At 43.6% G+C, this 26,496-nt stretch overlaps 1 protein-coding gene across 5 annotated transcripts in view; it reads left to right on the forward strand.

Annotated features, from left to right (window-relative positions):
* LOC126481546 (neurexin-1) overlaps positions 1-26,496 on the forward strand; it is a 2,075,559-nt gene that overhangs the window by 585,942 nt on the left and 1,463,121 nt on the right. For all 5 annotated transcript variants that reach the window (XM_050105375.1, XM_050105377.1, XM_050105378.1 and 2 more), the window contains one exon: positions 10,099-10,234. In XM_050105375.1, the coding sequence (XP_049961332.1) occupies positions 10,099-10,234 (136 nt within the window). The remainder of the gene's footprint in view (positions 1-10,098; positions 10,235-26,496) is intronic.

Genomic DNA, 26,496 nt, shown 5'->3' on the forward strand with positions numbered 1-26,496 from the left:
CGTGTTTCAGTGTTTCTGGAAATTCAGCACCTACAACACCTAAGGAAGTGTAATACAGCATGAAAATTTTTAAGAAAATATTTCTTTACATGAAAAAATTTTTAAGGCTAAATTTATCAAAATTAGTATTTCACACCTCGATTAGGTACGAAGAAATATTTGTTAGGGGAAGAAAGTCGCTGCACAGATCCCCACACAAACGCAAAAACTTTGGACTGCAGTTATCAGGATCTCTCTTTGGTCAGGAGTACATTCGGAAAAGACCATGCTTATGGGGCCTTAATTAGAGTGAAAAGCTTAGAGTATGTTGTGAACAACGTAAAAATGTGATTAAATAAAAAGAAAAATCTCTGCAGGCCATTCAGTGTACGCGAGCAAAGCAGCTGGCGCTACATGGGTAAGGATAAGTACTGGAACTATATACGACACCACCTTGGGGAACGCTAGAAATCACTTTTGCTTTACTAGATGATTTTCTGTCAGTTACTACGAACTGTACCCTCTCTGACAGGAAATCAAGAATCCAGTCGCATAACTGAGCACGCAATTTGATTACAAGCCGCTTGTTAGATACGGTATCAAAAGCCTTCTGGAAATCTAGAAATCCGGAATCAATTTGAAATCCCTTGTCTATAGCACTCAAGACTCCTCGTGGATAAAGAACTAGTTGTAGCCGGCCGAAGTGGCCGTGCGGTTAAAGGCGCTGCAGTCTGGAACCGCAAGACCGCTACGGTCGCAGGTTCGAATCCTGCCTCGGGCATGGATGTTTGTGATGTCCTTAGGTTAGTTAGGTTTAACTAGTTCTAAGTTCTAGGGGACTAATGACCTCAGCAGTTGAGTCCCATAGTGCTCAGAGCCATTTGAACCATTTTTTTGAACTAGTTGTATTTGACACGAAAAGATGTTTATAAATCCGTGTTGACTGTTTGTCAATAGACCGTTTTCTTCGAGGTAATTCATAATGTTAAAACACAATATATGTTCCAGAATCCTGCATCGTCTCGAAATTAATGATATGGCATTGTACTTTAGTCGATTACTCCTCTTTCCTTTCTTGCATAATGGTGCGATCTGTGCAACTTTCCATCTTTGGGTACGGATCTATCGTCGAGCGAGTGGCTGTATATGATTGTTAAGTATGGAGCTAATGCATCAGCATACTCTGAAAGGCACCTAATTGGTGTACAGTCCGGACAGGAAGAGCTGCTGTAATTAGGTGATTTAGCTTCACTACTCGGAGGACATCTACCCCTAAGTTACTCATGTCGGCAGCTATTCTTGATTCGATTTCTGGGATTTTTACTTCGGATTCTTTGGTGAAGAGAGTAAGAACAGAAAATAACAAGCCACCAGGGTTGTTCGGTGTACTACAATATTTTTTCTGTTAAAGGCTGTCTGGTTGATGTTCTCTGCTGGTTTCTGCAATAAAAAAAGGAAAAAAAGCGACTATGGAAGTTGAAGTTGTATTTCACGTATGTTTGAAAAAGTCGCTACTCAAAGAAAGATAAACCGTAGAAAAGAAAAATTAATTAAAGTTTTCCAAGGTGAATAATGAGGTATTGAGGTATCTAAGTTAAATGAACACACAAACACAAAAATGCTTGAATACGCTAGAAGGGACTAGAAAGTGAAAGTACAGGTCATATGTCACATATCCGCAGGTAGTTTTTTGATGCGGTGAAAGTAGACAATGCGACCTTGTGCAACATTAGTCTTACGTGCTTGACACTATTCCGCTGTTTTCTTTTTCTGCAACCTGCAGAAAATACACACTAGTAAAGTCGTGGAGACCAAAAAGGATATTGGAAATTTATAGCAGCCAGTTCCGGCACCGAGTTTACCTAATTTAAAAATAGATTTAGTTTCACCTAACACTCAGCCAAAATTACATAAATTTTACATCAGAAACGTACAAAAGTGTCTTAAGACACTCTCTCCAACTGTAAGCTTTCGACTGGCACAAGGCTCCAGAAAATAACTGAGGACGTGATGAGGCATGACGTGCCTGGTGGGGCAGTGGTGAGCTTCTGCTTAAGGGACCTGAAAGCTTGATGCGCTCTCTTCTTCCACGCGTACTTTCCCCTCCAGCTACCCAGTACCCATCACATTGTACAGCCTTATGCCAGCGTTGTGTAACAACATGTATTTCCTGTTTGTTAAAGTTCTTGTTCTGCGCCTGCTGGCATGTTTTCAGTGCTTGAAGACGATCTCATCACTTTGAAACCATTTCCCACATACTAACCTTTGTGTGGACCAAACAGGTGGAAGCACGCAGATGCCAGGTGTGGTCTGTAGGAGATATGAGGAAATGATGCCCAACCCAACTTGGTGATGAACTCTGGGAGTTGTGTGTGACCACATATTGTCATGTTGGACCAAAATTTCTTTTGGATTCTCGTCAGAACGAACACGATGGAAACAGTTTCTTAGCTTCTGTGGAGTCTTGACGTACGCCTCTGAATTAAGGGCTGCCCTTTTTCGGAAAGACTGTCTTCATCTGTTTGACAGCGAAGGAAGTTACCTCGAATTTCTTTTTTTTTGTTGATTGCAGATGGTGCCACCGAGTGAGTGCCTTTTTGCTTGCGGTTCAAAGAGATGCGCCGAGGTTTCGTCAGCCGTAACAGAAACGTCTCTCCACTGGCCTTAGATAGTTGCAACTGTTCAGATGAAATGGCTTCACTTGGAATCTTGTGGCCCGTTGTGGACATTCTTGGAACACATCCTGAACACATCTTTGAATGTCCAGCACTCCACGTGCTTCGAATGTCCAACGATGGGTGCAGAGACAGCTGTGATGCACCAAACTGCACGAATAACAGCACCCGTTTGATTCACTGTGTCGGGATCGGTGGCTGTGGCAGGCGTGACCGAGCCGGCTGCCCAGTTCCGGCACTTCCTAACGCCTTATCCCTCCTTACACATCGTCCGACAGTACTTCTGCCAACTGTATCGCTGCCCAGTAGTGGATATCCGCCACGGTTACCTTTCCGTGACCAACAATTAGAATCACTGCACCGAGTTTGAGACGCGTGTCTCACGAAGGCGTCATTTTGAATGTTGACCACGACTCTACTATCTGGCGGGATTGTTCGATATATATACATATTGATGTTTTGTTGCGGTCTTCATTCCAAAGACTGGTTTGATGCAGCTCTCCGTGCTACTCTATCCGTGCAAGCCTCTTCATCTCAGAGTAACTACTGCAACTTACGTCCTTCTGAGACTGCTTACATATTCATCTCTTAGTCCCCCTCTATGAATTTTACCCTACACGCTTCCGTCCAGTACCAAATTTGTGATCCCTGGATGCCTCAGAATGTGTCCCACCAACCGATCCCATCTTCTAGTCAGGCTGTACCACACAATTCTCTCCTGCACATTTCTATTCAGTACATCCTTATTAGTTATGTGATCTACCCATCTAATCTTCCGCATTCTTCTGTAGCATCATTATGTCCTCCTCCCAAAACACTTTTCATTCCGTTCAACTGCTCTTCTAAGCACTTTGCTGTCTCTGACAGAATTACAATGTCATTGGCGAACCTCAAAGTTTTTATTTCTTTTCCACGGATTTTAATTCCTACCCGGAATTATTCTATTGTTTTCTTGCTTGCTAAGTATACAGATTGAATAACATCGGGGATAGGCTACAACCCTGTCTCATTTCCTACTCAACCACTGCTTTCCTTCTGTGCCACTCGACCCTTATAACTGCCATCTGGTTTCTGCACAAATTATAAATAGCCTTTCACTCCCTGTATTTTACCCCTTCCACCTTTAGAATTTGAAAGAGAGTATTTTAGTCAACATTGTCAAAAGGTTCCCCTACATCTACAAATGCTATAAACGTAGGTTTATCTTTCCTTAATTTATCTTCTATGAGAAATCTTGGGGTCAGTATTGCCCCACGTGTTCCTACATTTCTCCGGAATCAAAACTGACCTTCCCCGAGGTCGGAATCTATCAGTTTTCCCATTCGTTTGTAAAGAATTCGTGTTAGTATTTTGCAACCGTGACTTATTAAACTGATAGAACAGTGATTTTCACACCTGTCGTCACCTGCGTTCTTTGCAACTGGAATTACTATATCCTTCTTGAAGTCTGCGGGTATTTCGCTTGAGCTGGTTGGAGTGGCCGAGCGGTTCTAGACGCTACATTCTGGAACCGCGTGACCGCTACGGTCGTAGGTTTATATGCTGCCTTGGGCATGGATGTGTGTGATGTCCTTAGGTTAGTTAGGTTTAAGTAGTTCTAAGTTCTAGGGGACTGATGACCTCAGATGTTAAGTCCCATAGTGCTCAGAGCCATTTGAACCAGACTAGCTGCACGCCCCCGAAAGGCCTTCTCCTAACCAACACGCAGGCATCACCAGCTTTCATCGGGAAACACAACAGAGCCATTTGAACCATTTTTTTATTGCGCCTGTCCCATACGTCTTCCTGACCAGATGGAAGAGTTTTGTCATGGCTGGCTCTCCTAAGGCTATCAGTAGCTCCAACAAAATGCTGTGTACTGCCGGGGCGTTGTTTCATCTTAAGTCTTTCAGTGCTTTGTCAAATTCTTGACTGAGTATCATATCTCCCTTCTCATCTTTATCGCCTTCTATTTCCGTAATATTGCCCTGAAGTTCATGTCTATTTTATAGACTCTCGACATACTCCTTCTACCTTTCTGCTTTCTATTCTTCGCTTCTGACTGGTTTCCAATCTGAGCTTTTGATATTCATGCAGGTGGTTCTCTTTTCTCCGAAGATCTCTTTAACACCCTGTACGCAGCATCTATTTTACGGCTAGTGATACATGCATCGACATCCTTACATTTATCCTTTAGCGATTCCTGCTTGGCCATTTTGCACTTTCTGCAGATCTCATTTTTTAGGCGTTTGTATTCCCTTTCACCTGCTTCGTTTATTGCATTTTTATATTTCCTCGTTTCATCGGTTAAAGTCAATATCTCTTGTGTTACCCAAGAATTTCTACTATCTCTCGTCTCTTTACATACTTTTTTGCTGCATTCACCATTTCATCTCTCAAAGTCACCCATTCTTCCTCTACTGTTTCCCCTATTCTTGTCATTCGTTCCCTGATGGTCCCTCTCAAATACTCTACATCATCAGGTTCTTTCAGTTTATTCAGGTCTCGTCTCCTTAAATTCCTGCCTTTTTGCAATTTCTTCAATTTTAATGTGCAGTTGATAAGCAATAAGTTGTGGTCAGAATCCACATCTGCCCTGGAAATATCTTCCACCGTAAAACCCGGTTCCGAAATCTCTGTCGTACCATTGTATAATCTATCTGAAACCTTTCAGTATCTCCAAGCTTCTTCCATGTATACAACCTTCTTTTATGATTCTTGAAGCAAGTGTTAGCTATGATTAAGTTATGCTCTGTGCAAAATTCTATTAGGCGGCTTCCTCCTTCATTCCTTACCCCGATTCCATATTAATCTACTATGTTTCCCTCTCTTCCTTTTCTTACTATCGAATTCCAGTCCCCCATAATTATGAAATTTTAGTCTCCCTTAACTATCTGAACAATTTCTTATCGCATCATACATTTCTTCAATCTCTTCATCATTGGCGGAACTAGTTGGCATATATACTTGTACTACTCTAGTAGGCGTGGGCTTCGTGTCTATCTTGGCCACAACAATGTGTTCACTATGCTGTTGGTAGTAGTTTATCCGCGCTCCTGCTTCTTTATTCAATATTAAACCTACTCCTGCATTACCCCTATTTGATTTTGTATTTACAACTCTATATTCACCTGACCGGAAGTCCTGTTCCTCCTACCACCGAACTTCACTAATTCCCACTATATCTAACTTTAACCCACCCACTTCCCTTTTTAAATTTTCTAAGCAACCTGCCCGATTAACGGTTGGGTTGTTTGGGGGAAGAGACCAAACAGCAAGGTCATCGGTCTCATCCGATTAGTAAAGGACGGGGTCGGAAGTTTCCCGTGCCCTTTCAAAGGAACCATCCTGGTATTTGCCTGGAGCGATTTAGGGAAATCACGGAAAACCTAAATCAGTTTGGCCGGACGTGGGATTGAGGCGTCGTCCTCCCGAATGCGAGTCCAGTGTGCTAATCACTGCGCCAGCTCGCTCCGTCACGATTAAGGGATCTGATATCCCAGGCTCCGATCCGTGGAACGCCAGTTTTGCTTCTCCTGGTAACGAGGTTGTCCTGAATAGTCCCCACCGAAGATCCAAATCGGGGACTGTTTTACTCAGAAGGACGCCATCATCATTTAACGCTACAGTAGAGCCGCATGTCCTCGGGATAAATTACGGCTATAGATTCCCTGTGCTTTCAGCCGTTCGCAGTACCAGCGCAGCAACGCCATTTTGGTTGATGTTACAAGGCCAGATCAGACAATCATCCAGACTGTTGACCCTGCAACTACTGAAAAGGCTGCTCCCCCATCTTCAGGAACCTCTCAACAGATACCCCTTCGTTGTGGTTGCACCTGCGGTACGGCTATTTGTATCGCTGAGGCACACATGCCTTCCCCGCCAACGGCGAGGTCCATGGTGGTATACATTAACGACTGTAACAATGGGAGCATTATTTAGTGAACAGATTTAATTTAAAAGACAAAGATTGGTAGGAATAGCAGGAATAGCACAATGGGGTGTAGAGCTTTACATCAGGAAAGAAATGGAACACAGCTTAGTTGCAGTAAGGTATGTAAACGAACGACTGATGTGTATAGATTTGACAGTGTCTAGCAAGAAAATTAGGATTGTGTCAGTATATTCGCATTGTGAAGGGACAGATCAAGATAAGATGGATAGTTTTTATGAGGCACTCAGTGATGTAGTTGTTAGAGTAAAGGACAAGGACAGTGTTCTGCTCATGGGTGATTTTAATGCCAGGTTTGGAAATCGAACAGAAGGGTATGAAAAGGTTATGGGTAAATTTGGAGAGGATATGGAGGCCAACAGGAACGGGAAACAACTCTTGGATTTCTGTGCCAGTATGGGCTTAGTAATCACGAACTCCTTTTTTAAACATAAAAATATTCACCGGTATACTTGGGAAGGCAGGGGAACCAGATCTGTCATTGACTATATAATAACACATCAGGAATTCAGGAAGGCTGTGAGGGACACACGTGTATTCAGGGGATTCTTTGATGACAGTGATCATTATTTAATCTGCAGTGAAATTGGGATTGTGAGGCCGAAAGTGCAGGAGGTCAGGTCCATATGTAGGAGGATAAGAGTGGAGAAACTTCAGGATAAGGAAATCAGGCACAAGTACATAACAGCGATCTCAGAAAGGTACCAGTTAGTTGAATATAGTCAATTACAGTCATTGGAAAAGGAATGGACAAGGTACAGGGACACAGTACTAGAAGTGGCTAAAGAATGTCTTGGAACAGTAGTGTGTAAAAGTAGGATGAAGCAAACAGCTTGGTGGAATGACACAGTCAAGGCAGCCTGTAAAAGGAAAAAGAGGGCGTATCAAAAATGGCTACATACTAGAACTCAGGTAGACAGAGAAAGTTATGTTGAAGAGAGAAGCAAAGCCAAACAGATAATTGCAGCGTCCAAGAAGAAATCTTGGGAAGACTTTGGAAACAGGTTGGAGACTATGGGTCAAGCTGCTGGAAAACCATTCTGGAGTGTAATTAGCGGTCTTCGAAAGGGAGGTAAGAAGGAAATGACAAGTATTTTGGACAGGTCAGGAAAACTGCTGGTGAATCCTGTGGATGCCTTGGGCAGATGGAGGGAATATTTGAAGAGTTGCTCAATGTAGGTGAAAATACGATCAGGAATGTTTCAGATTTCGAGGTAAAATGGGAAAGGAATGATGATGGAAATAGGATCACATTTGAGGAAGTGGAGAAAATGGTCAATAGATTGCAGTGCAATAAAGCAGCTGGGGTGGATGAAATTAAGTCGGAACTCATCAAATACAGTGGAATATCAGGTCTTAAATGGCTACACAGGATAATTGAAATGGCCTGGGAGTCGGGACAGGTTCCATCGGACTGGACAAAAGCAGTAATCACACCAATCTTTAAACATGGAAACAGAAAAGATTGTAACAACTACAGAGTTATCTCTTTAATGAGCATTGTAGGTAAAATCTTCTCAGGTATTGTTGAAAGGAAAGTGCGAGTTTTAGTTGAGGACCAATTGGATGAAAATCAGTGTGGGTTTAGGCCTCTTAGAGGTTGTCAGGACCAGATCTTTAGCTTACGGCAAATAATGGAGAAGTGTTATGAGTGGAACAGGAAATTGTATCTATGCTTTATAGATCTAGAAAAGGCATATGACCGGGTTCCTAGGAGGAAGTTATTGCCTGTTCTACGAGATTATGGAATAGGAGGCAAACTTTTGCAAGCAATTAAAGGTCTTTACATGGATAGTCAGGCAGCAGTTACAGTTGACGGTAAATTGAGTTCATGGTTCAGAGTAGTTTCAGGGGTAAGACAAGGCTGCAACCTGTCTCCATTGTTGTTCATATTATTTATGGATCATATGTTGAAAACAATAGGCTGGCTGGGTGAGATTAAGATATGTGAACACAAAATAAGCAGTCTTGCATATGCGGATGACTTAGTTGTAATGGGAGATTCGATTGAAAATTTGGAAAGTAATATTTCAGAGCTAGATCGGAAATGTAAGGACTATGGTATGAAGATTAGCATCTCCAAAACGAAAGTAATGTCAGTGGGAAAGAAATATAAACGGATTGAGTGCCAAATAGGAGGAACAAAGTTCGAACAGGTGGACGGTTTCAAGTACCTAGGATGCATATTCTCACAGGATGGCAACATAGTGAAAGAACTGGAAGCGAGGTATAGCAAAGCTAATGCAGTGAGCGCTCAGCTACGATCTACTCTCTTCTGCAAGAAGGAAGTCAGTACCAAGACTAAGTTATCTGTGCACCGGTCAATCTTTCGACCAACTTTGTTGTATGGGAGCGAAAGCTGGGTGGATTCAGGTTACCTTATCAACAAGGTTGAGGTTACGGATATGAAAGTAGCTAGGATGATTGCAGGTACTAGTAGATGGGAACAATGGCAGGTGGGTGTCCACAATGAGAAAATCAAAGAAAAACTGGGAATGAACTCTATAGATGTAGCAGTCAGGGCGAACAGGCTCAAATGGTGGGGTCATGTTACACGCATGGGAGAAGCAAGGTTACCCAAGAGACTCATGGGTGCAGCAGTAGAGGGTAGGAGGAGTCGGGGCAGACCAAGGAGAAGGTACCTGGATTCGGTTAAGAATGATTTTGAAGTAATAGGTTTAACATCAGAAGAGGCACCAATGTTAGCACTCAATAGGGGATCATGGAGGAATTTTATAAGGGAGCTATGCTCCAGACTGAACGCTGAAAGGCATAATCAGTCTTAAATGATGATGATGATGATGATGAAGATTGGTAGGAGAGCTAAAGTCACGCTGTGTAGGTTTGACTGTCCTCGAACGTGTCTCAGTTTCACACCTATTCAAACTTTTTACGTCTCCATTAAACAACAAGAGGTGGATACAGCCCATTCTATATAACGCTATGTATTCTTTTAACGTATCATATACCGAGCGAGGTGGCGCAGTGGTTAGACACTGGACTCGCATTAGGGAGGACGACGGTTCAATCCCGCGTCCGGCCATCCTGATTTAGGTTTTCCGTGATTTCCCTAAATCGCTCCAGGCAAATGCCGGGATGGTTCCTCTGAAAGGGCACGGCCCACTTCCTTCCGCATCCTCCCCTAATTCGATGAGACCGATGACCACGCTGTCTGGTCTCTTTCCCCAACCAACCACCAACCAACCAACCAACGTATCATAACAACAAGTATATCCGGGAAGAGTTTAACCTCTGTCACTCTAAATGTGTCGGTAAGTGTATTTCTGTGTATTGTCTATGTGTTTTCTAACACTGGCTGTGTCGGTCGTGGCTTATACTGCTCGCTTACGCTATTTTGTCCTCCGTCAGCACTTCGTTACAGATACGAGTAGTGGATGCCGTGAGTACTGCGCACGCCGCTGCACTAGGTGAAACTCTCTCTGCCTGTCTCTCTTATCTGCCGCTGTATTTGGCGTGTTTGCACTGTGCTGTGAAGTGTTTGTGTGCGCGCAGGGCATCCGCGGGAACCTGACGGACGCGTGCGAGGACCACGACCCGTGCCAGCACGGCGGCATCTGCATCTCCACCGACAGCGGCCCCATCTGCGAGTGCCGCAACGTCGACTTCGAGGGCATCTTCTGCGAGAAAGGTAGGCCTCGCCTCGGCCAGCTCTCACCGGCCGCTCTCTCGCTGCCGGTCTTTACTTCGCATTTGAACAGTGTCCAGTTCTGCGACGTGAGGTATCGAACGTTCACAAATGGCGTACAAATTTCTTTAAAATTATTTCGTGGACCGAATAAAGGTAACATATTTTTCTTTATTGTTAGTATTTATAAAGACCTCTTCTTAGTTACTCGAATAGCTTCAGCTCGAGAAAAGCCATTCTCGAGTCTTTACTTTTATTAGGAGCGCACTACATTACCGCAACGAAACGGAAATAAATTAGGAAAAAATAACGTAACGGAAAAATATCTGCCTATACCAGAGTCAGACATAAAAATGGCCGTCATCTAACACCATGTGCATCCACTCGTAATGGCGTACAAAAAGAACTGCGATCGTTCGTGACGCATAAAAAAGCGCTATTAAAAGGAGACATGGACGTACAAATTGACATGGACGTACAAATTGGAAATCGGTAATTTAGAATATTTAAACATGAAAAAAGGAGACGTAACTATGAAAAAATTGAATTTGTGAATTTTAAGACTCGTGATGAATGTTATTTCGTAATATCATTCAATGTTTTATTATTAACTAATTACGGTAATACATGTTTTCGTGAAAATAACCCAACTTTCTTTACGGAGGACTATTGTGCAAAAGAAATGTACATGTACCGAAGTATCTCATGTTCAATATGTATGTTGCAGCAGATTTATATTTTGAATGCTTTTATCGTGATCATCATCCCACACATCACGAAGACAAAGTTACGGAAAGGAATGCCTGAGCAATAATACGAAATGATAGACGTTACTCTTTCAAATTCTAAAGGTGGCAGGGGTAAAATACAGGGAGCGAAAGGCTATTTACAATTTGTACAGAAACCAGATTGCAGTTATAAGAGTTGAGGGGCATGAAAGGGAAGCAGTGACTGGGAAGGGAGTGAGACAGGGTTGTAGCCTCTCCCCGATGTTATTCAATCTGTATATTGAGCAAGCAGTAAAGGAAACAAAAGAAAAATTCGGAGTAGGTATTAAAATCCATGGAGAAGAAATAAAAAGTTTGAGGTTCGCCGATGACATTGTAATTCCGTCAGAGACAGCAAAGGACTTGGAAGAGCAGTTGAATGCAATGGACAGTGTCTTGAAAGGAGGATATAAGATGAACATCAACAAAAGCAAAACGAGGATAATGGAATGTAGTTCAATGAAGTCGGGTGATGCTGAGGGAATTAGATTAAGAAATGAGACACTTAAAGTAGTAAAGGAGTTTTGCTATTTGGGGAGCAAAATAACTGATGATGGTCGAAGTAGAGAGGATATAAAATGTAGACTGGCAATGGCAAGGAAAGCGTTTTTGAAGAACAGAAATTTGTTGACATCGAGTATAGATTTAAGTGTCAGGAAGTCGTTTCTGAAAGTATTTGTATGGAGTGTAGCCATGTATGGAAGTGAAACATGGACGATAAATAGTTTGGACAAGAAGAGAATAGAAGCTTTCGAAATGTGGTGCTACAGAAGAATGCTGAAGATTAGATGGGTAGATCATATAACTAATGAGGAGGTATTGAGTAGAATTGGGGAGAAGAGGAGTTTGTGGCACAACTTGACAAGAAGAAGGGATCGGTTGGTGGGACATGTACTGAGGCATCAAGGGATCACCAATTTAGTATTGGAGGGCAGCGTGGAGGGTAAAAATCGTAGAGGGAGACCAAGAGATGAATACACTAAGCAGATTGAGAAGGATGTAGGTTGCAGTAGGTACTGGGAGATGAAGAGGCTTGCACAGGATAGAGTAGCATGGAGAGCTGCATCAAACCAGTCTCAGGACTGAAGACCACAACAACAACAACAAACGATTACCTGAATTTTGACAACAAAGGCCCAGTGAACAGTTTTACAAGAGTTACTTTTGAGTGGCCCCAGTCAGCTCACTAAACCGCTTCGAAATTGTCGGGTCGTCGACCGTAGCCCCCTCCTGCTAGAGGTCGGTAACAAAGTCTAAAGGAACTCTCACTGCTCGTGTTGCTGGCTGCTGTACACTCAGTAAACGGCTGTTGATGGTCACCACCCGTCTGCCACGATGTGCACTACATCCCTCACATAATATCGTATGTCTGCGCAAGTCAGAGCCCTCCCACATGGTGGGCAAGCAGCAAATGCTACCGACAGTTTTAAGCAGCCCTTTTCGATGTACAGGTTAAAAACTGTCACATATACTGCGGAAAATTAACTGCATGTCATGCGCATAGAGGGATAGTTTCCATACAGTGCGTGTGTGTTACTGCAAGGACGAAAAATAATTGTAATTTAAAACGCAATGTCACCTGTGTCTCATTAAAATATATACACGAGTATTGTATATGTAGGTAACAACAGCATACTTCAGTTGCAGAAAAGCTTTCGAATAGAGGGACCGCACACTTGGCAAATGATGTTTCCACACGGACGGCGTGTCTTAATAACTCATTTGACAAGTCTTTTCTGGTATGTAACCAAGGAAAATGTTAGGACATTATCATCATTCGTATGGCACACACAAGCAGTACATGTATAACATGTAACGAATGTCGTTTCGTAAAAGAAAAACAAAAGCCGCGCGGAGTGGCCGCGTGGTTAGAGCCGCAATGTCACTGACTGCGTGGCCTCTCCCGTCGGAGGTTCGAGTCCGCCCTCCGGCATGGGTGTGTGTGTGTGTGTGTTGTTGTTAATATAAGTTAGCTTATCTAGTATGTACACCTAGGGACCGATGACCTCAGAAGTTTGGTCAGTTAGAAATTCACACACATTTGAACATTTGAACAGAAACAAAAACACTAAATATTAATCTCTAGGTTTGCAAGCTATTCCATCTCTATGGCATTGGCATTCATAAAATCTTTCCACCCGTCCTTGATAGCATCGAAGGATGCACTCCTCTTTATATGCCTGATAGATTGTTTCAGTGCGCCATAGTCACAATTCGGAGACTGCACAATACCCCATTTATTGAACGAGTCAGAGCTGCGACTGCAGATTCTATTTAATTTGACCCACAGTTTCCTATCATATTTGACACCCACAGTATCACAGTCGTATTTCTCGAACCATTCCCTTTCTTGGTAATTTCCGATGCGATGACAGTCCTTGTTCCAGAGATCCCTTACTTTGGTGTTACTTGTAGTTACCTGTTCAGCGTACAGGAATGATGATTATTTCGAACGACTTCTATATAATCGAAGACAGGTAAATCGTGATAAATATGAAGTTTCTTATTCTCTTGTATACTGTGGTAATCTCTAAGCAGGGTCTCAGTTCTGTGAATCTGTGGGAACTCTACAGTAATTTTGAAATGGGTGGATTATGATGAGAAAGTAAGGCAACTTCGGGGGACCCTGCATCCAGAGCTCTGGTGTGTGACCCCGGTGATAAGATGGACAAGAAGACCAGGGCTCTCCTGAAGGAAGCAGGGATGTATGATAAGAACACCAGACACCTAGACTATGTACACAAGGAGGGCGTGCCCCTACGCCCAATTGTCAGTAATACTGGAACACCTACGTACCAACAGCCGAGTACTTGAAAAATCTGCTGTCCCCATATTTGAGGAAATGCACATCACAGATTCAGATATCATGGTTAGTTTACAGAGGTATTTCACGGTGTTCTGTTGGACCTGTTCAGCCATATACTGACATCCACGTATTTCCTGTGCAGGGACCAATATTACGAGGAAACTGAAGGTGAAGCTATGGACAGCCCACTGTCCCCTGTGGTTGCCAACATGTTTATGGTGAGATTTGAGGAGAGGCCAGTAGAGACAGCCAGATGTAAACGTGCTTCTTCAGGTATGTGGATGACATCTTCGTGATCTGGCTTCATGGGTAGGACAGGCTCAGTAAGTTTTCTGAACATCTTAAAACTTATGCCACACAAATATCAAATTCACCGTAGAACTGGAGCAGAATGGGAAGCTGGATGTACTAGTCGAAAGGAAAGCAGATGGATCGGTTGGCCACAGTATGTATCGAAAACCCACACACAATGGTTTATTTCTGCAGGCCAGCAGCTGTCACCACCCCGCACAGAAAAACGGATACTTACGACATTGGTCCACAGAGCGCATGCCCTGTCAGACCAAGAGAGTCTACCGACAGTAATAGATCAACCTAAAACTGTGTTCTGCAAAAGTGGACACACGACCAAACAAATTGAGAGAGCACTCCAGCCAGCCACTTACGCCACAGGTTCAGCAAGCAAGATGAAGCAAAGAACGTGGCGTATCTGCCCTATGCTGGTTATGCTTCTGCCAGAATCCATAAACACAATATCACGTGCGTTTCCTGTCCATCGAGCAAGATCAGTGGACTGGTGGGGAGTGTTAAAGACGACTTGTGGTTACGAAAACCAGGGATTTATAATGTACGTTGTCAATGTGGCATGTCCTGCATTGATCAGACGACAAGAACAGTGGATATCAGGTGCAAAGAACATCAGAGGCACACCCGATTAAGACATATGACGAAGTCAGCCATTCCTGAAAACTGTCTACAACTATATCATGCCATGAATTATGGGGAAATCAAGATTTTGGGACCGTTTTATAAGGGACTCGACTGATATAAAAGTGATTGACAATCTCATGAGACGCAACATGGGGTACCAGCGAAGTAGAGCCTGAGATCCTGCTCTGAAATTATTAAAGAAGCAACGGGGACGGCTGCAGCACTCGACTAATAGAAGAACGGAAGGCATGGATATGGAAAACGATCACCAGACAGAATGCCAGGAACAGCGGACCGTAGATGGAACGTTCCGGAACGGATCTGATGGGCTCCGATCTCAGAGGAAACACCCAGGACCGCAGCAGTCTGAAAACGGCGGGCGCGGAGCTCAGAGGAAACACCCAGGACCGCAGCAGTCTGAAAACGATGGGCGCCGACCTCAGAGGGAGCATCCAGAACTGCAGCGAGCCAAAACCGGAACGGCAACGCTCCAGCAGATCGTAGTGATCGGGAGCGGTCCGCAGGGGTAACGCCTGACAGAATTCCAAACGCACCAACACGAAGATGGAACACGTAGGAGCAGGTCTGTTGGGCGCGGACCACAGAGGGAATACCTAGAACCGCAGCGGTCGGAAAACGGAACGGCAGTGTTCCAGAAGATCGCAACGAGCGGGCGCCGACTGCAGATGGAACGCCTGCAACCGCCGGTGGATGGGGAAAGCCACAGACATAAATACTGGATCAGGTCCAAAAAAAGCTCGAGGAGCAGTCTAAGGTCGCACCTGATGAAGTTGATGAAGTTTACGAGCGACGTTACCGAAATCCTTGTGTATATATTTGTTTGACAAATGTTGCGTGTGTGGAAGTCTGTGGAAGAGAATGTTTTCTCTTCATGGAGTTACTGCAGCATGGCATGTAATTTCACACATCAAACACCACTGCAATGCGTTTTTGTTTATGTTCTATAAAAATTTCTCTGTTCCCAATACTTTCTTGCTATGGAATCCAGACACTAAAACAATGCTACAGAAATGATAGCATAAGTGATTTACATAAAATATTGTAAACTTCTTTTGCCTGGAGGCTCATCACGCATAGCTCAAACGTTTCTTCCTCTTCTTCTTAATCGTCCGTTATGTAGCCACAACACTCTCGACTATATCAGGCTCATATCCACTATATACCAATAAAAGTTGCCAAACACCTTAAGCATGCAAGCATCTAGAGAAATCATGTGTAACTGGATGGGTGACGTGAGTAAGACTGGCGCAGAACTGTCTTCGCAGAATGGCAGTTACAGTATTGGACTGCGAAAGCCGGTCTGTATCACTAGCGTCGGTCAGTACAAGTTTGGAACAGGAGTTATATTCTTTGCGAAAGCAAAATACACTACTGGCTATTAAAATTGCTACACCAAGAAGAAATGCAGATGATAAATGGGTATTCATTGGACAAATATATTATACTAGAACTGACATGTCATTACATTTTCACGCAATTTGGGTGCATAGATCCTGAGAAATCAGTGCCCAGAACAACCACCTCTGGCCGTAATAACGGCCTTGATACGCCTGGGCATTGAGTCAAACAAAGCTTGGATGGCGTGCACAGGTACAGTTGCCCATACAGCTTCAACACGGTACCACAGTTCATCAAGAGTAGTGACTGGCGTATTGTGACGAGCCAGTTGCTCGGCCACCATTGACCAGACATTTTCAATTGGTGAGAGATCTGGAGAATGTGCTGGCCAGGGCAGCAGACGAACATTTTCTGTATCCAGAAAGGTCCGTACAGGGCCTGCAACATGCGGTCGTGCATTATCCTGCTGAAATGTAAGGTTTCGGAGGGATCGAATGAAGGGTAGAGCCACGAGTCGTAACACATCTGAAATGTAACGTCCACTGTTCAAAGTGCCGTCAATGCGAACAAGAGGTGACCGAGACGTGTAACCAATAGCATCCCATACCATCACGCCGGGTGATACGCCAGTATGGCGATGACGAATAGACGCTTCCAATGTGCGTTCACCGCGATGTCGCCAAACACGGATGCGACCATCATGATGCTGTAAACAGAACCTGGATTCATCCAAAAAAATGACGTTTTGCCATTCGTGCACCCAGGTTTGTTGTTGAGTACACCATCGCAGGCGCTCCTGTCTGTGATGCAGCGTCGAGGGTAACCGTAGCCATAGTCTCCGAGCTCATAGTCCATGCTGCTGCAGATGGTTGTTGTCTTGCAAACGTCCCATCTGTTGACTCAGGGATCGAGACGTGGCTGCACGATCCGTTACAGCCATGCGGATTAGATGCTTGTCGTCTCGACTGCTAGTGATGCGAGGCCGTTGGGATCCAGCACGGCGTTCCGTATTACCCTCCTGAACCCACCGATTCCATATTCTGCTAACAGTCATGGGATCTCGACCAACGCGAGCAGCAACGTCGCGATACGATAAACGGCAATCGCAATAGGCTACAATCCGACTTTTATCCAAGTCGGAAACGTGATGATACGCATTTCTCCTTTTTACACGAAGCATCACAACAACGTTTCACCAGGCAACGCTGGTCAACTGCTGTTTGTGTATGAGAAATCGGTTGGAAACGTTCCTCATGTCAGCACGTTGTAGGTGTTGCCACCGGCGCCTACCTTGTGTGAATGCTCTGAAAAGCTAATCATTTGCATATCACAGCATCTTCTTCCTGTCGGTTAAATTTCACGTCTGTAGCACGCCATCTTCATGGTGCAGCAATTTTAATGGCCAGTAGTGTATTCAAGTATACTGATTACGTGGAACTCAGCTCATTCTGTTCCTTCTTCAAGACATTATTGTAGCGGGCAGAGTACCCTCCTACTTCCGACCAGTTTCAGATTAAATCTGAGACAGTGTTGCTGGGAGGGTTGATTAAAGACAGAGCAAGAGTTGTGGGGTGCATGGAGAGAGGCCACATACAGTTTTGCACAGGGTTCTTAGCCTATAGGTTCAACGAGGGGGCTGGCCGTAGTGGCCGAGCGGTTCTAGGCGCTATAGTCTGGAACCGCGCTGCTGCTATGGACGCAGGTTCGAATCCTGCCTCGGGCATGGATGCGTGTGATATCCTTAGGTTAGTTAGGTTTAAGTAGTTCTAAGTTCTAGAGGACTGATGACCTCAGAAGTTAAGTCCCATAGTCCTCAGAGCCATTTGAACCATTTTCAGTGAGGGGGTAGCTCTTTTAGAAATAGGCGTTCAATGCAAGAGATTTGAATCTTTGACTTTATCCCACGAATGCGTGAATACTTTGATTCCATCCACATAGGGAGAGATGAGAAATTGTAATAAAATTTTACCGAATTTATAAAGACTTTGGTCTAAGGAACTTAGTTTTTGCTCCACCTCTCTGCTGATGACTATTTCTTACACTAATAAACAGTATTTTTGTTAAGCAGAGTAAAGGTTCGCTATGTGTCCACGTGTATGTAGCACTCCCAGGAGAATGGAGGGGAGTGGTTTACCGATGATACAGAAAATGAGAATCATGCTGCAATGACTTTGGCTGATAGCGTCATGAGATCGAGCTGACGAGACGTTTTGTTGACGTGAGAATATTTATTTATTTATTTTATTTATTTATGCATTTATTTTACCTGGCAAGATTAGGGCCTTCAGGCCCTCTCTTACACCTAACCAGGCATACTCAGATTCAACAAATTTCAGTGTCTACAGAAAATTAGGACATATAACATGTTATACAGTATTAATGTTAAAGAAAAAAATAGAGATTATAAAAGTAGTACAATGATAATTATAACAATCAAAAAATAATTATAACAATCAAGAATAATAAAAATAATAATAATAATGATAATAATAATAATAATAATAATGACTATGTATATGAAAGTAAACATATTTTTCTTTTATGAGTGTCAGTCCTACTGCTAGTTGGGAATTTACTCGTTATATTCTTGCAGCTTGTGAGTTATTCTCATCAAGCAGAGCCATAAGACGATGGAATGGGGTGAAAGAGATATAGAAGAGGTAGATAGGTTAGAGGAAGAGAAATAGAATGGTAAAATTCGAAGCTATGATGGAGAGGAGAAAGAAAAAGATGAGGGGGGGCACAACAATGGTGGCTATACCGTCCCTAATATGTAAGTCTTAAGTTCCCTCTTGAATGTTGAGTGGTTTTGGATAAGACGCAGATCACAGGGGAGCGCGTTCTATAGTCGTATGGCTGAGATGGAGAATGACACGGAGAAAGATTTTGTGTTATGTAAAGGTACAGCCAAGATGCTAGACGTATCCGATCTGGTATTGCGGTTGTGGAATGATGATAGGTGTTTAATGTGAGAAGATAAGTATTGGGGGCACCAGTGGCTAAGAAATCGATGAAGTAAGCACATCGTGTGGAGATCGCGTGCCTTATGTGGGCGTATCCAACCTAGCTGGGAGTATGAAGGACTGATATGATCATACAACCGTATGTTGCATACGTATCTAACACAAGAATTCATCACTAGCTCGAGGCATCTCGAATTTTCATTATTTGTGCCATGTTGAACTACATCACAGTAGTAAAGATTAGGCAAGACTAGTGTTTGGACTAATTTTTGTTTAACATGGGTTGGAAATATTTTTCTAAATTTTTGAATTGCATGTAGGGAGGAGAGCGATTTCCGGCAAGCTGTGACTGTTTGTTCTTCCCAGTTTAGGTGTTCATCCAAGATTATTCCAAGGTCTTTTACTGTTTTTTGGTATGGTAGTTGGGTACCATTGAGGAGTATTTGAGGGACTGTTTCGCGAAAGTATCGACTGATTAACTTTGGATGAGATATAAGTATGACCTGGGATTTCTTGGGGTATAGTTTCAGATCTAGGTTCTGTGCCCATCGAGAAACAGAGCAAAGATCTGCGTTCATACTCGCTACTGCGTCAGCAATGTTCTTGGGGCTTGCACTTATGCACAGTTGGATGTCGTCGGCATATAGATGGTAGTTGCAGGAGTGAATCACTGAAGAAATATCATTAATGTACAGTGAGAAGAGTAATGGACCAAGGACGGAGCCTTGGGGAACTCCAGAGCGCACGTTTTTCCATGATGACTTTTCCGACCCACAAATGACATGTTGCCTTCTGTTTTTGAGGTAGCTGTCGAACCAGTGTATTGCGCTGTTTGAGAAATTCAGCTGCTTCATTTTAATTAGTAATATATCAAAGTCAACTGTATCAAAAGCCTTGCTAAAGTCAAGCAGTGTTAGGATGGTAGCTTCACGTCTTTCCATAGCATGTTTAATGTCATCAGTTACTTTGATTAATGCAGTTGCTGTACTATGGTGCTTTCGAAAGCCTGACTGATATTTGTCGTGGATGTTATGAGTTTTGAGGTAATCCGTCAGCTGTTCGTGGACAATGTGTTCTAGGGCTTTAGATATTGCAGGAAGTATGCTGATCGGCCTGTAGTCACCTGGCGACTTAGGGTTGTCAGTCTTGGGTATAGGTTGAATTAAGCTTTGCTTCCACTCAGTAGGATATGTACTACTGACAAGAGACAGGTTGAAGATGTCTGTGATAACTGGGGTAATAGTGTTTACGACGTTCTTAATCATGCCAATGCTCACTCCATCATTTCCTACTGCCTCGGAAGAGATTCTCATAATTGCCTTGTGTACTGTGCCAGTAGTGACATGTTTTAGGAAAAACTTGTCCCTCGAGAGATTGATATCTTGGGGCTGGTAATTTGTCGCTGCGTGGCAGTTTACGGCTGTTGAGAAGAAATCGTTTAATTCTTCTGCAGACGCTTGATAAACAGCGTCAGATCTTCGCTTCCCTATACCGAAACTGCGCAGCTTTTTCCACAGTGCAGCAGGTTTTGATATGCCGCATACGACAGAGCGGGCATGTCTGATTTTGGCATTCCTCACGCTTTGCTTGGTTCTATTTCGGAGTTTCCTATAAGCTTCGTACGCCTCGGGAGTTGGGTTACGCTTGAAGGCCCTATGTGCAGCATCACGTTCATTCATTAACTGGCGTAATGCAGTGGTGAGCCACGGAGCGGGAGCTCTCTTTACCTTGACAGTGCGTTGAGGAGCATGTTTATCATACAGTGCAATAATTTTGCGACATAATTCCCGAATTTTTCCGTCTAAAGTCGGTTCATTGCTTATATCATGCCAAGGGAATACGCCGAGAATGGTGATTTGGAGCTCGAGTAATTGAGTAAAATGCGTTTAAAGTACGGCAAACAATGCGATATTTTCGAAAGTTGATGTAAAATACGTAAAGCTTAGGTAAATGCGACAAAAATGAGGATGAGTGAGGGTATTTACATGCTCGCCAGAGTTCATGAAAATCATTCCATTTGGGAACACACTACAATGCACTAGTAAAGCCTTGTCTTTCTAGTTCCCATAAAATGTGAAGTCTTCCTAATTTTCCTGATAAGAAACATCACCGTAATTGATTTTACGGTCTTTTATCTTAACTGTTCTTACAGAAGAAAGCTTCGTTACTCATTGTACACAGTTGGCAGAGCTACGACAACACGTTCTCATTTCCAACGAGTGGCAGAAAGATGGTCCTATCGCATTCACTCTGCTGATCCCTGTTTCTGCACAGAACGCAGTAGGTGGTAGACACAGCGCGCTCCGACTATATCCTTACTTCCTTTAGAAATCTAGAGTATACTCCAATCGACATTCTCAAAAGTTTACTTTAAGTCTACAAATGCAATAAACATAAGTTTGGCTATCTTCAGTCCATCTTCTAAGACGAGTCACCGAGTAAGTGTGGTTTCGTGTAGTCCTACATTCCTCTGGAACACAAATTGATCCTCCCTGTGGATGGCTTCTACACGTTCTTCCATTCATCTGTAAATAATTTGCCTAAGTACTTTGCAACCGCGACTTATTGAACTGATAATAGTGTAATGTTCACTCCTGCCGGAAACTGCGTGCTTTGGAAATGGAAGTATTACGTTGTCCTCGAAGTATGGCAGTGTTTCGCCTGCCTCGTACATCTCGCACGCTAGGAGGAATAGTTTTTTTGAGGCTAGCTCTCACGAGGACGTCATTAACTCTGAGGGACTCTCATCTACTCCAGGCAATGGGTTTATTTTTACTGGGGTGTTTCTTTCAGCCCGTATGCGGGATGGAATAGGAGGAACAGTGAATGTCTTGGGAGGTGGTTGTACGGACTGATTCGAATGAATCATTGTTTACGATACGTGTGCACAGGACGGCCGGCCTACGCGCACCCCTCTGACCTCTGACCCCGGGCCTCGCACACGCGTGGGCGTGGCCGCGCCGCGACCGCTGCGTCGCGTCGCTAGGCAACGCGCCTTGTTGCTGCCGCAGCTGCGGTGCCGCGGGATGAGCTGTGCTCGCTGCTGCCCGCCTGTTACAGGCAGTCCGAGTACCCGCTTTCGCCGTGTGTGCTTCCTCGTTCTGCCTACCCTTATTTGCCACTGGTTTTCTGTCCCTTACCTGTAGCATTTCCTGTGAAATATGACCCTGCGTAAATACAGTTTATGCGCAATAGTTCGCGACCTGTGAGAAGTGATCAAAAATTAACGAAACAGATTCCACATACACAACTCGAGCACACGTGGAAAAGCTGATAACGACAACCTCCTAAGATGATAGTGAAACCGATGTCCACTATAAGCACTAACGTCAGTATCCACTATAAACACTTAAGTCAGTATCTCGTATAGCTGGCGTGGTGGATGTATCGCAACGGCCACAAAGTATGGGCCTGAGAGTGCAAAGAACATAGTATATAGAGTCGATATGTGTGTAAAAAGCGTACTTGTAAAGGTCAAAAGTGACAGAAATAGTCTGTATGTTAAACAAAAGCGGAATTAACAAATAATAATGAGAATGTAAATTAAAAGTATGTAATACCTAAAAGTATAAGTACTACTACATCTAATCGTAACTGATATGTCAAAACGTAAAATTAAAGTGACTTGCCTAGTCACAGGAAACAACATCTTAAAACCAAAATATAACGTATTCGGGTACCTTAAATGTAAATATTAAGATACATATACTTACAGAAAAACGTGTCCAACAGTGGAGGACGAGACGTTAGGCCTCGGACCGTGGCCTAGTTCCCATAAAACAAATACCAGTAATTGCCCGAAAACCGGGGCTGAACGACTGCTTTATACGAACAACCTACAGCAGTATGATATTGTTCAAAAATTTCACTAAGGCCGCGGACCCTGCCCTCGTCATAGTTCTTACGGGGTTCAATAGTCGATCCTTCACTATTTTCTCAAGCGAGGAGGTGTTGTTTACCAAGGGGTAAAAATCTGCGAGAATTGAGGATAACAGACTATCCAGAAACTCCGAGGGCGCCTCGATTTGTAAGAAAAACCAAAACCGAAAACATAGAAAGATAAGCATAGGAATCGAATGCTGAATACTAAGCCAAAGTTATAATTCACGTTCAATGAAAAGAAAAACCACACATCAGAAAGGTCTGCACGTAGTCGAAACGAAAAAAACAAAAAAAAAGAAGGGGAAACAACCAGCCGAAAACCAAATGTCAGAAGCAAATACATGCTACAAAGGAGACTATACCCGCAGTGTAACTGAATACCAGTACGTCCTCTGAAAGAGATAGATAGATAGCTAGAGAGAGAGAGAGAGAGAGAGAGAGAGAGAGAGAGAGAGAAAGAGAGAGAGAGAATATGTTCCCAAAATCTCTGAACAAACCACTGACAGTAAGCGTCAACATCGCACGTGTTCTCTTTACCACGCGTCAACAGAGAATCATGTGCGTGTTTGAGCGCCCCATCAAAGATACTTCGTTGGAGTTGCATCTGTACGTTCACTGACGGCATCGTTTCTGTGAAACAGGAGCATCGTGAAGAAGTGAAACACAGTGACAGCAAACATAAACTGCCTTATTCTTAATCAGCTCAGAGAACCTGCTAGAACTTCATTGTGGTCGAACAGCTGTCGCCAAGCCATTACGACTAACAAAAGAGGGCATTTCATTGGAAGTTGTTGGTGGTCCACCTTATGGAAAACGTGAGTAATAGACAGTCACCGCTGGAACAGTATTTCACCGTCATGACGGAGTTGACAGTTATTAAAATAGCAAAAGTATGTGATAGCCTAAAGCCGCAAATTCAGCTCTGGTGTTAATCCCCACTTGATGATGGGAAACAAATTCCCTGAATTTGTGGTAAACGCGCTGAGAAGCAAATTAATCCGGCGGGCATAAATTACCTTTCATATTTATCACTCATTATTACGTGAGTCATTTTATTGGTCATTGGTTTTTTTCTCTTATTTTTGTTCATATTACAAATCTTAACGTGACCAGAATAAATAACAACAAATTTTGTATTCGTGCAGAAAGCTGACATTATATAAACTGCTTGTGGTTAACGGAAATTATGTGTATTTTGGCGGTCAGCGAGCATCGCTGAACGGCACGACAAACACCACATGTTCCTGCTGTCCAGTGTAAGTAGTGGAAACAAGCGGAACTGTGATCAGACGATTACATCAAAACTGCTCAGCTGAGTCAATCACACGTCAATAGACAGATGTAAAGGGTGAAGTCACTGGCTTGCAGTGTACCCGTACATGTGTTAGCCACCACCGTTTACGGGCGTCTCGGCTGTGGTCCGGTTGATAAGTTTTCACTGAATTATAGAATTCCGATCCGACAGAGAGAGGTTAGAAGTGATGCTGGCAAATAACAGGCTAGAACACGTTGCTGAATGTCCTTTGGAAAAATTTATAATAACGTCGTGTCTGTCGAACGGAAGACGTTCTAGTTTGTGAAATAGCTGTATAGAGGTTTATCAGTGGAAGTTTCTTGGCATATTACAGCTGTATGCCGGAGTGGTACTCGTTCCTGGGACTTTGCCTTTCGTGGACAACTGCTTTGATGACTGAGGTATCCAAACACAGCTCAAGATCTGCCCTCACAGCAGTGGCTTAGCCGACAGAGTGTCTAAGGCGTTCAGCCTGACTGGGTTGCCGGGGTCACGAATGACGTTTTAATTCACACACATCAAACAAGTTTTGTATCACCCCGGTTCCCAGAACTCTCCGACAATTGTCTGGTTGAAGGCATATGCGACACTCATCGGAGAAGAGAACGTGATGACAATCCTGAGCGGTCCATTCGGCATGTTGTTGGGCCCATCTGTACCGCGCTGCATAGTGTCATGGTTGCAAAGATGTACCTCGCCGTGGACGTCGGGAGTGAAGTTGCGCATCATGCAGCATATTGCGCATAGTTTGAGTCGTAACACGACGTGCTGTGGCTGCACGAAAAGCGTTATTCAACAAGTTGGTGTTGCTGTCAGAATTCCTCCGAGCATGTGTAGGTAGCGGTCATCCACTGCAGCAGCAGCCCCTGGGCGGCCTGAGCGAGGCATGACATCGGCAGTTCCTGTCTCTCCATGTCCGAACGACATCGCTTTGGTTCACTCCGAGGCGCCTGGACACTTGCCTTGTTGAGAGCCCTTCCTGGCACAAAGTAACAATGCGGACGCGATCGAACCGCGATATTGACCGTCTAGGCATGGTTGTACTACACACAACACGAGCCGTATACCTCCTTCCTGGTGGAATGACTGGAACTGATCGGCTGTCGGACCCCCTCCGTCTTAGGCGCTGCTCATGCATGGCTGTTTACATCTTTGGGCGGGTTTAGTGACATCTCTGAACAGTCAAAGGAACTGTGTCTGTCATACAGTGTCCACACTCAACATCTTGAGGAGTTCTGGGAACCGTGGTGATGCAAAACTTTTTTTGGTGTGTGTAAATTAAAACGTCATTCGTGACCCAGACGTTTTTCACGCATCTCAATGTTTACGACGTCACATCTTCTGAACTGTATGTCGTACAAGCATATATTTTCGCAGGCAAAGTCTCTGCAAAACATTTTGCAAAGAGAGTTAGTTGCAAGGAACTAATAATGAAAAAACGTCATGCCTGATGCAGCAGTTTACTGCAGGAACAGCGAAAATGCAGTAAGCGATAACCTCGTTTTCTTGCATATTATGTGTGTGTGTGTGTGTGTGTGTGTGTGTGTGTGTGTGTGTGTGTGTGATGGAGGAAGGGGTGTGTGTGATGGAGGGAGATGCGTAAAAGTTGAGAACTCTGTCTACAGTATGTTGCAGATCAGCCTATGCTCTCATTCACAAATATTGGATGAATATAGCCTGGCTATTCGCACGTCGTGAGGATCGACACTTTCTCACACACATCCCTTTGAGACGGAGGGCGTTCTCTTCGCCGTAGTGGTTCTTTCCAGACAGTAAACCTCATGTACACCAAGTTTGGTTGTAATCGATGCAGTAGTTTAGAAGCAGATGTGGAACATACATACATGCATACATACGTACATCCACTTTTATAATATTTGTGGATTAAAAGAGACGAAACAGAAATGCGGTGTACCTGTTATTAATTGCACTTATTTATTCCGAAAATATATACTCTGGAGATTATAATACAGCTATAGTAACGTCTATACCTATACAGGGTGAGTCACTAACTGTTGCCACCAAGAATAACTCCGAAAGTATGATAGGAGCTGAAAAGTTTGTGGGACTAAAGTTGCATGGGACAGCGGGGGGCCATAATATAGCGTTGGTTTTTTATTGTTAGGTGGGGCCGCTTCAGAGATATTAAGGTCAACTTTGTTTTTTTTTTTTTAATAGGATGCCCATTTTCTGATAGCGGCTATCGAGACGAATCCAGTGCTGTGTAACAGCAAGATCTTTGAAGATCAAAGATGGTCACAACG

This window comes from Schistocerca serialis, chromosome 5, assembly GCF_023864345.2.
Source record: "Schistocerca serialis cubense isolate TAMUIC-IGC-003099 chromosome 5, iqSchSeri2.2, whole genome shotgun sequence".
In the NCBI taxonomy this organism is placed as follows: Eukaryota; Metazoa; Arthropoda; class Insecta; order Orthoptera; family Acrididae; genus Schistocerca; species Schistocerca serialis.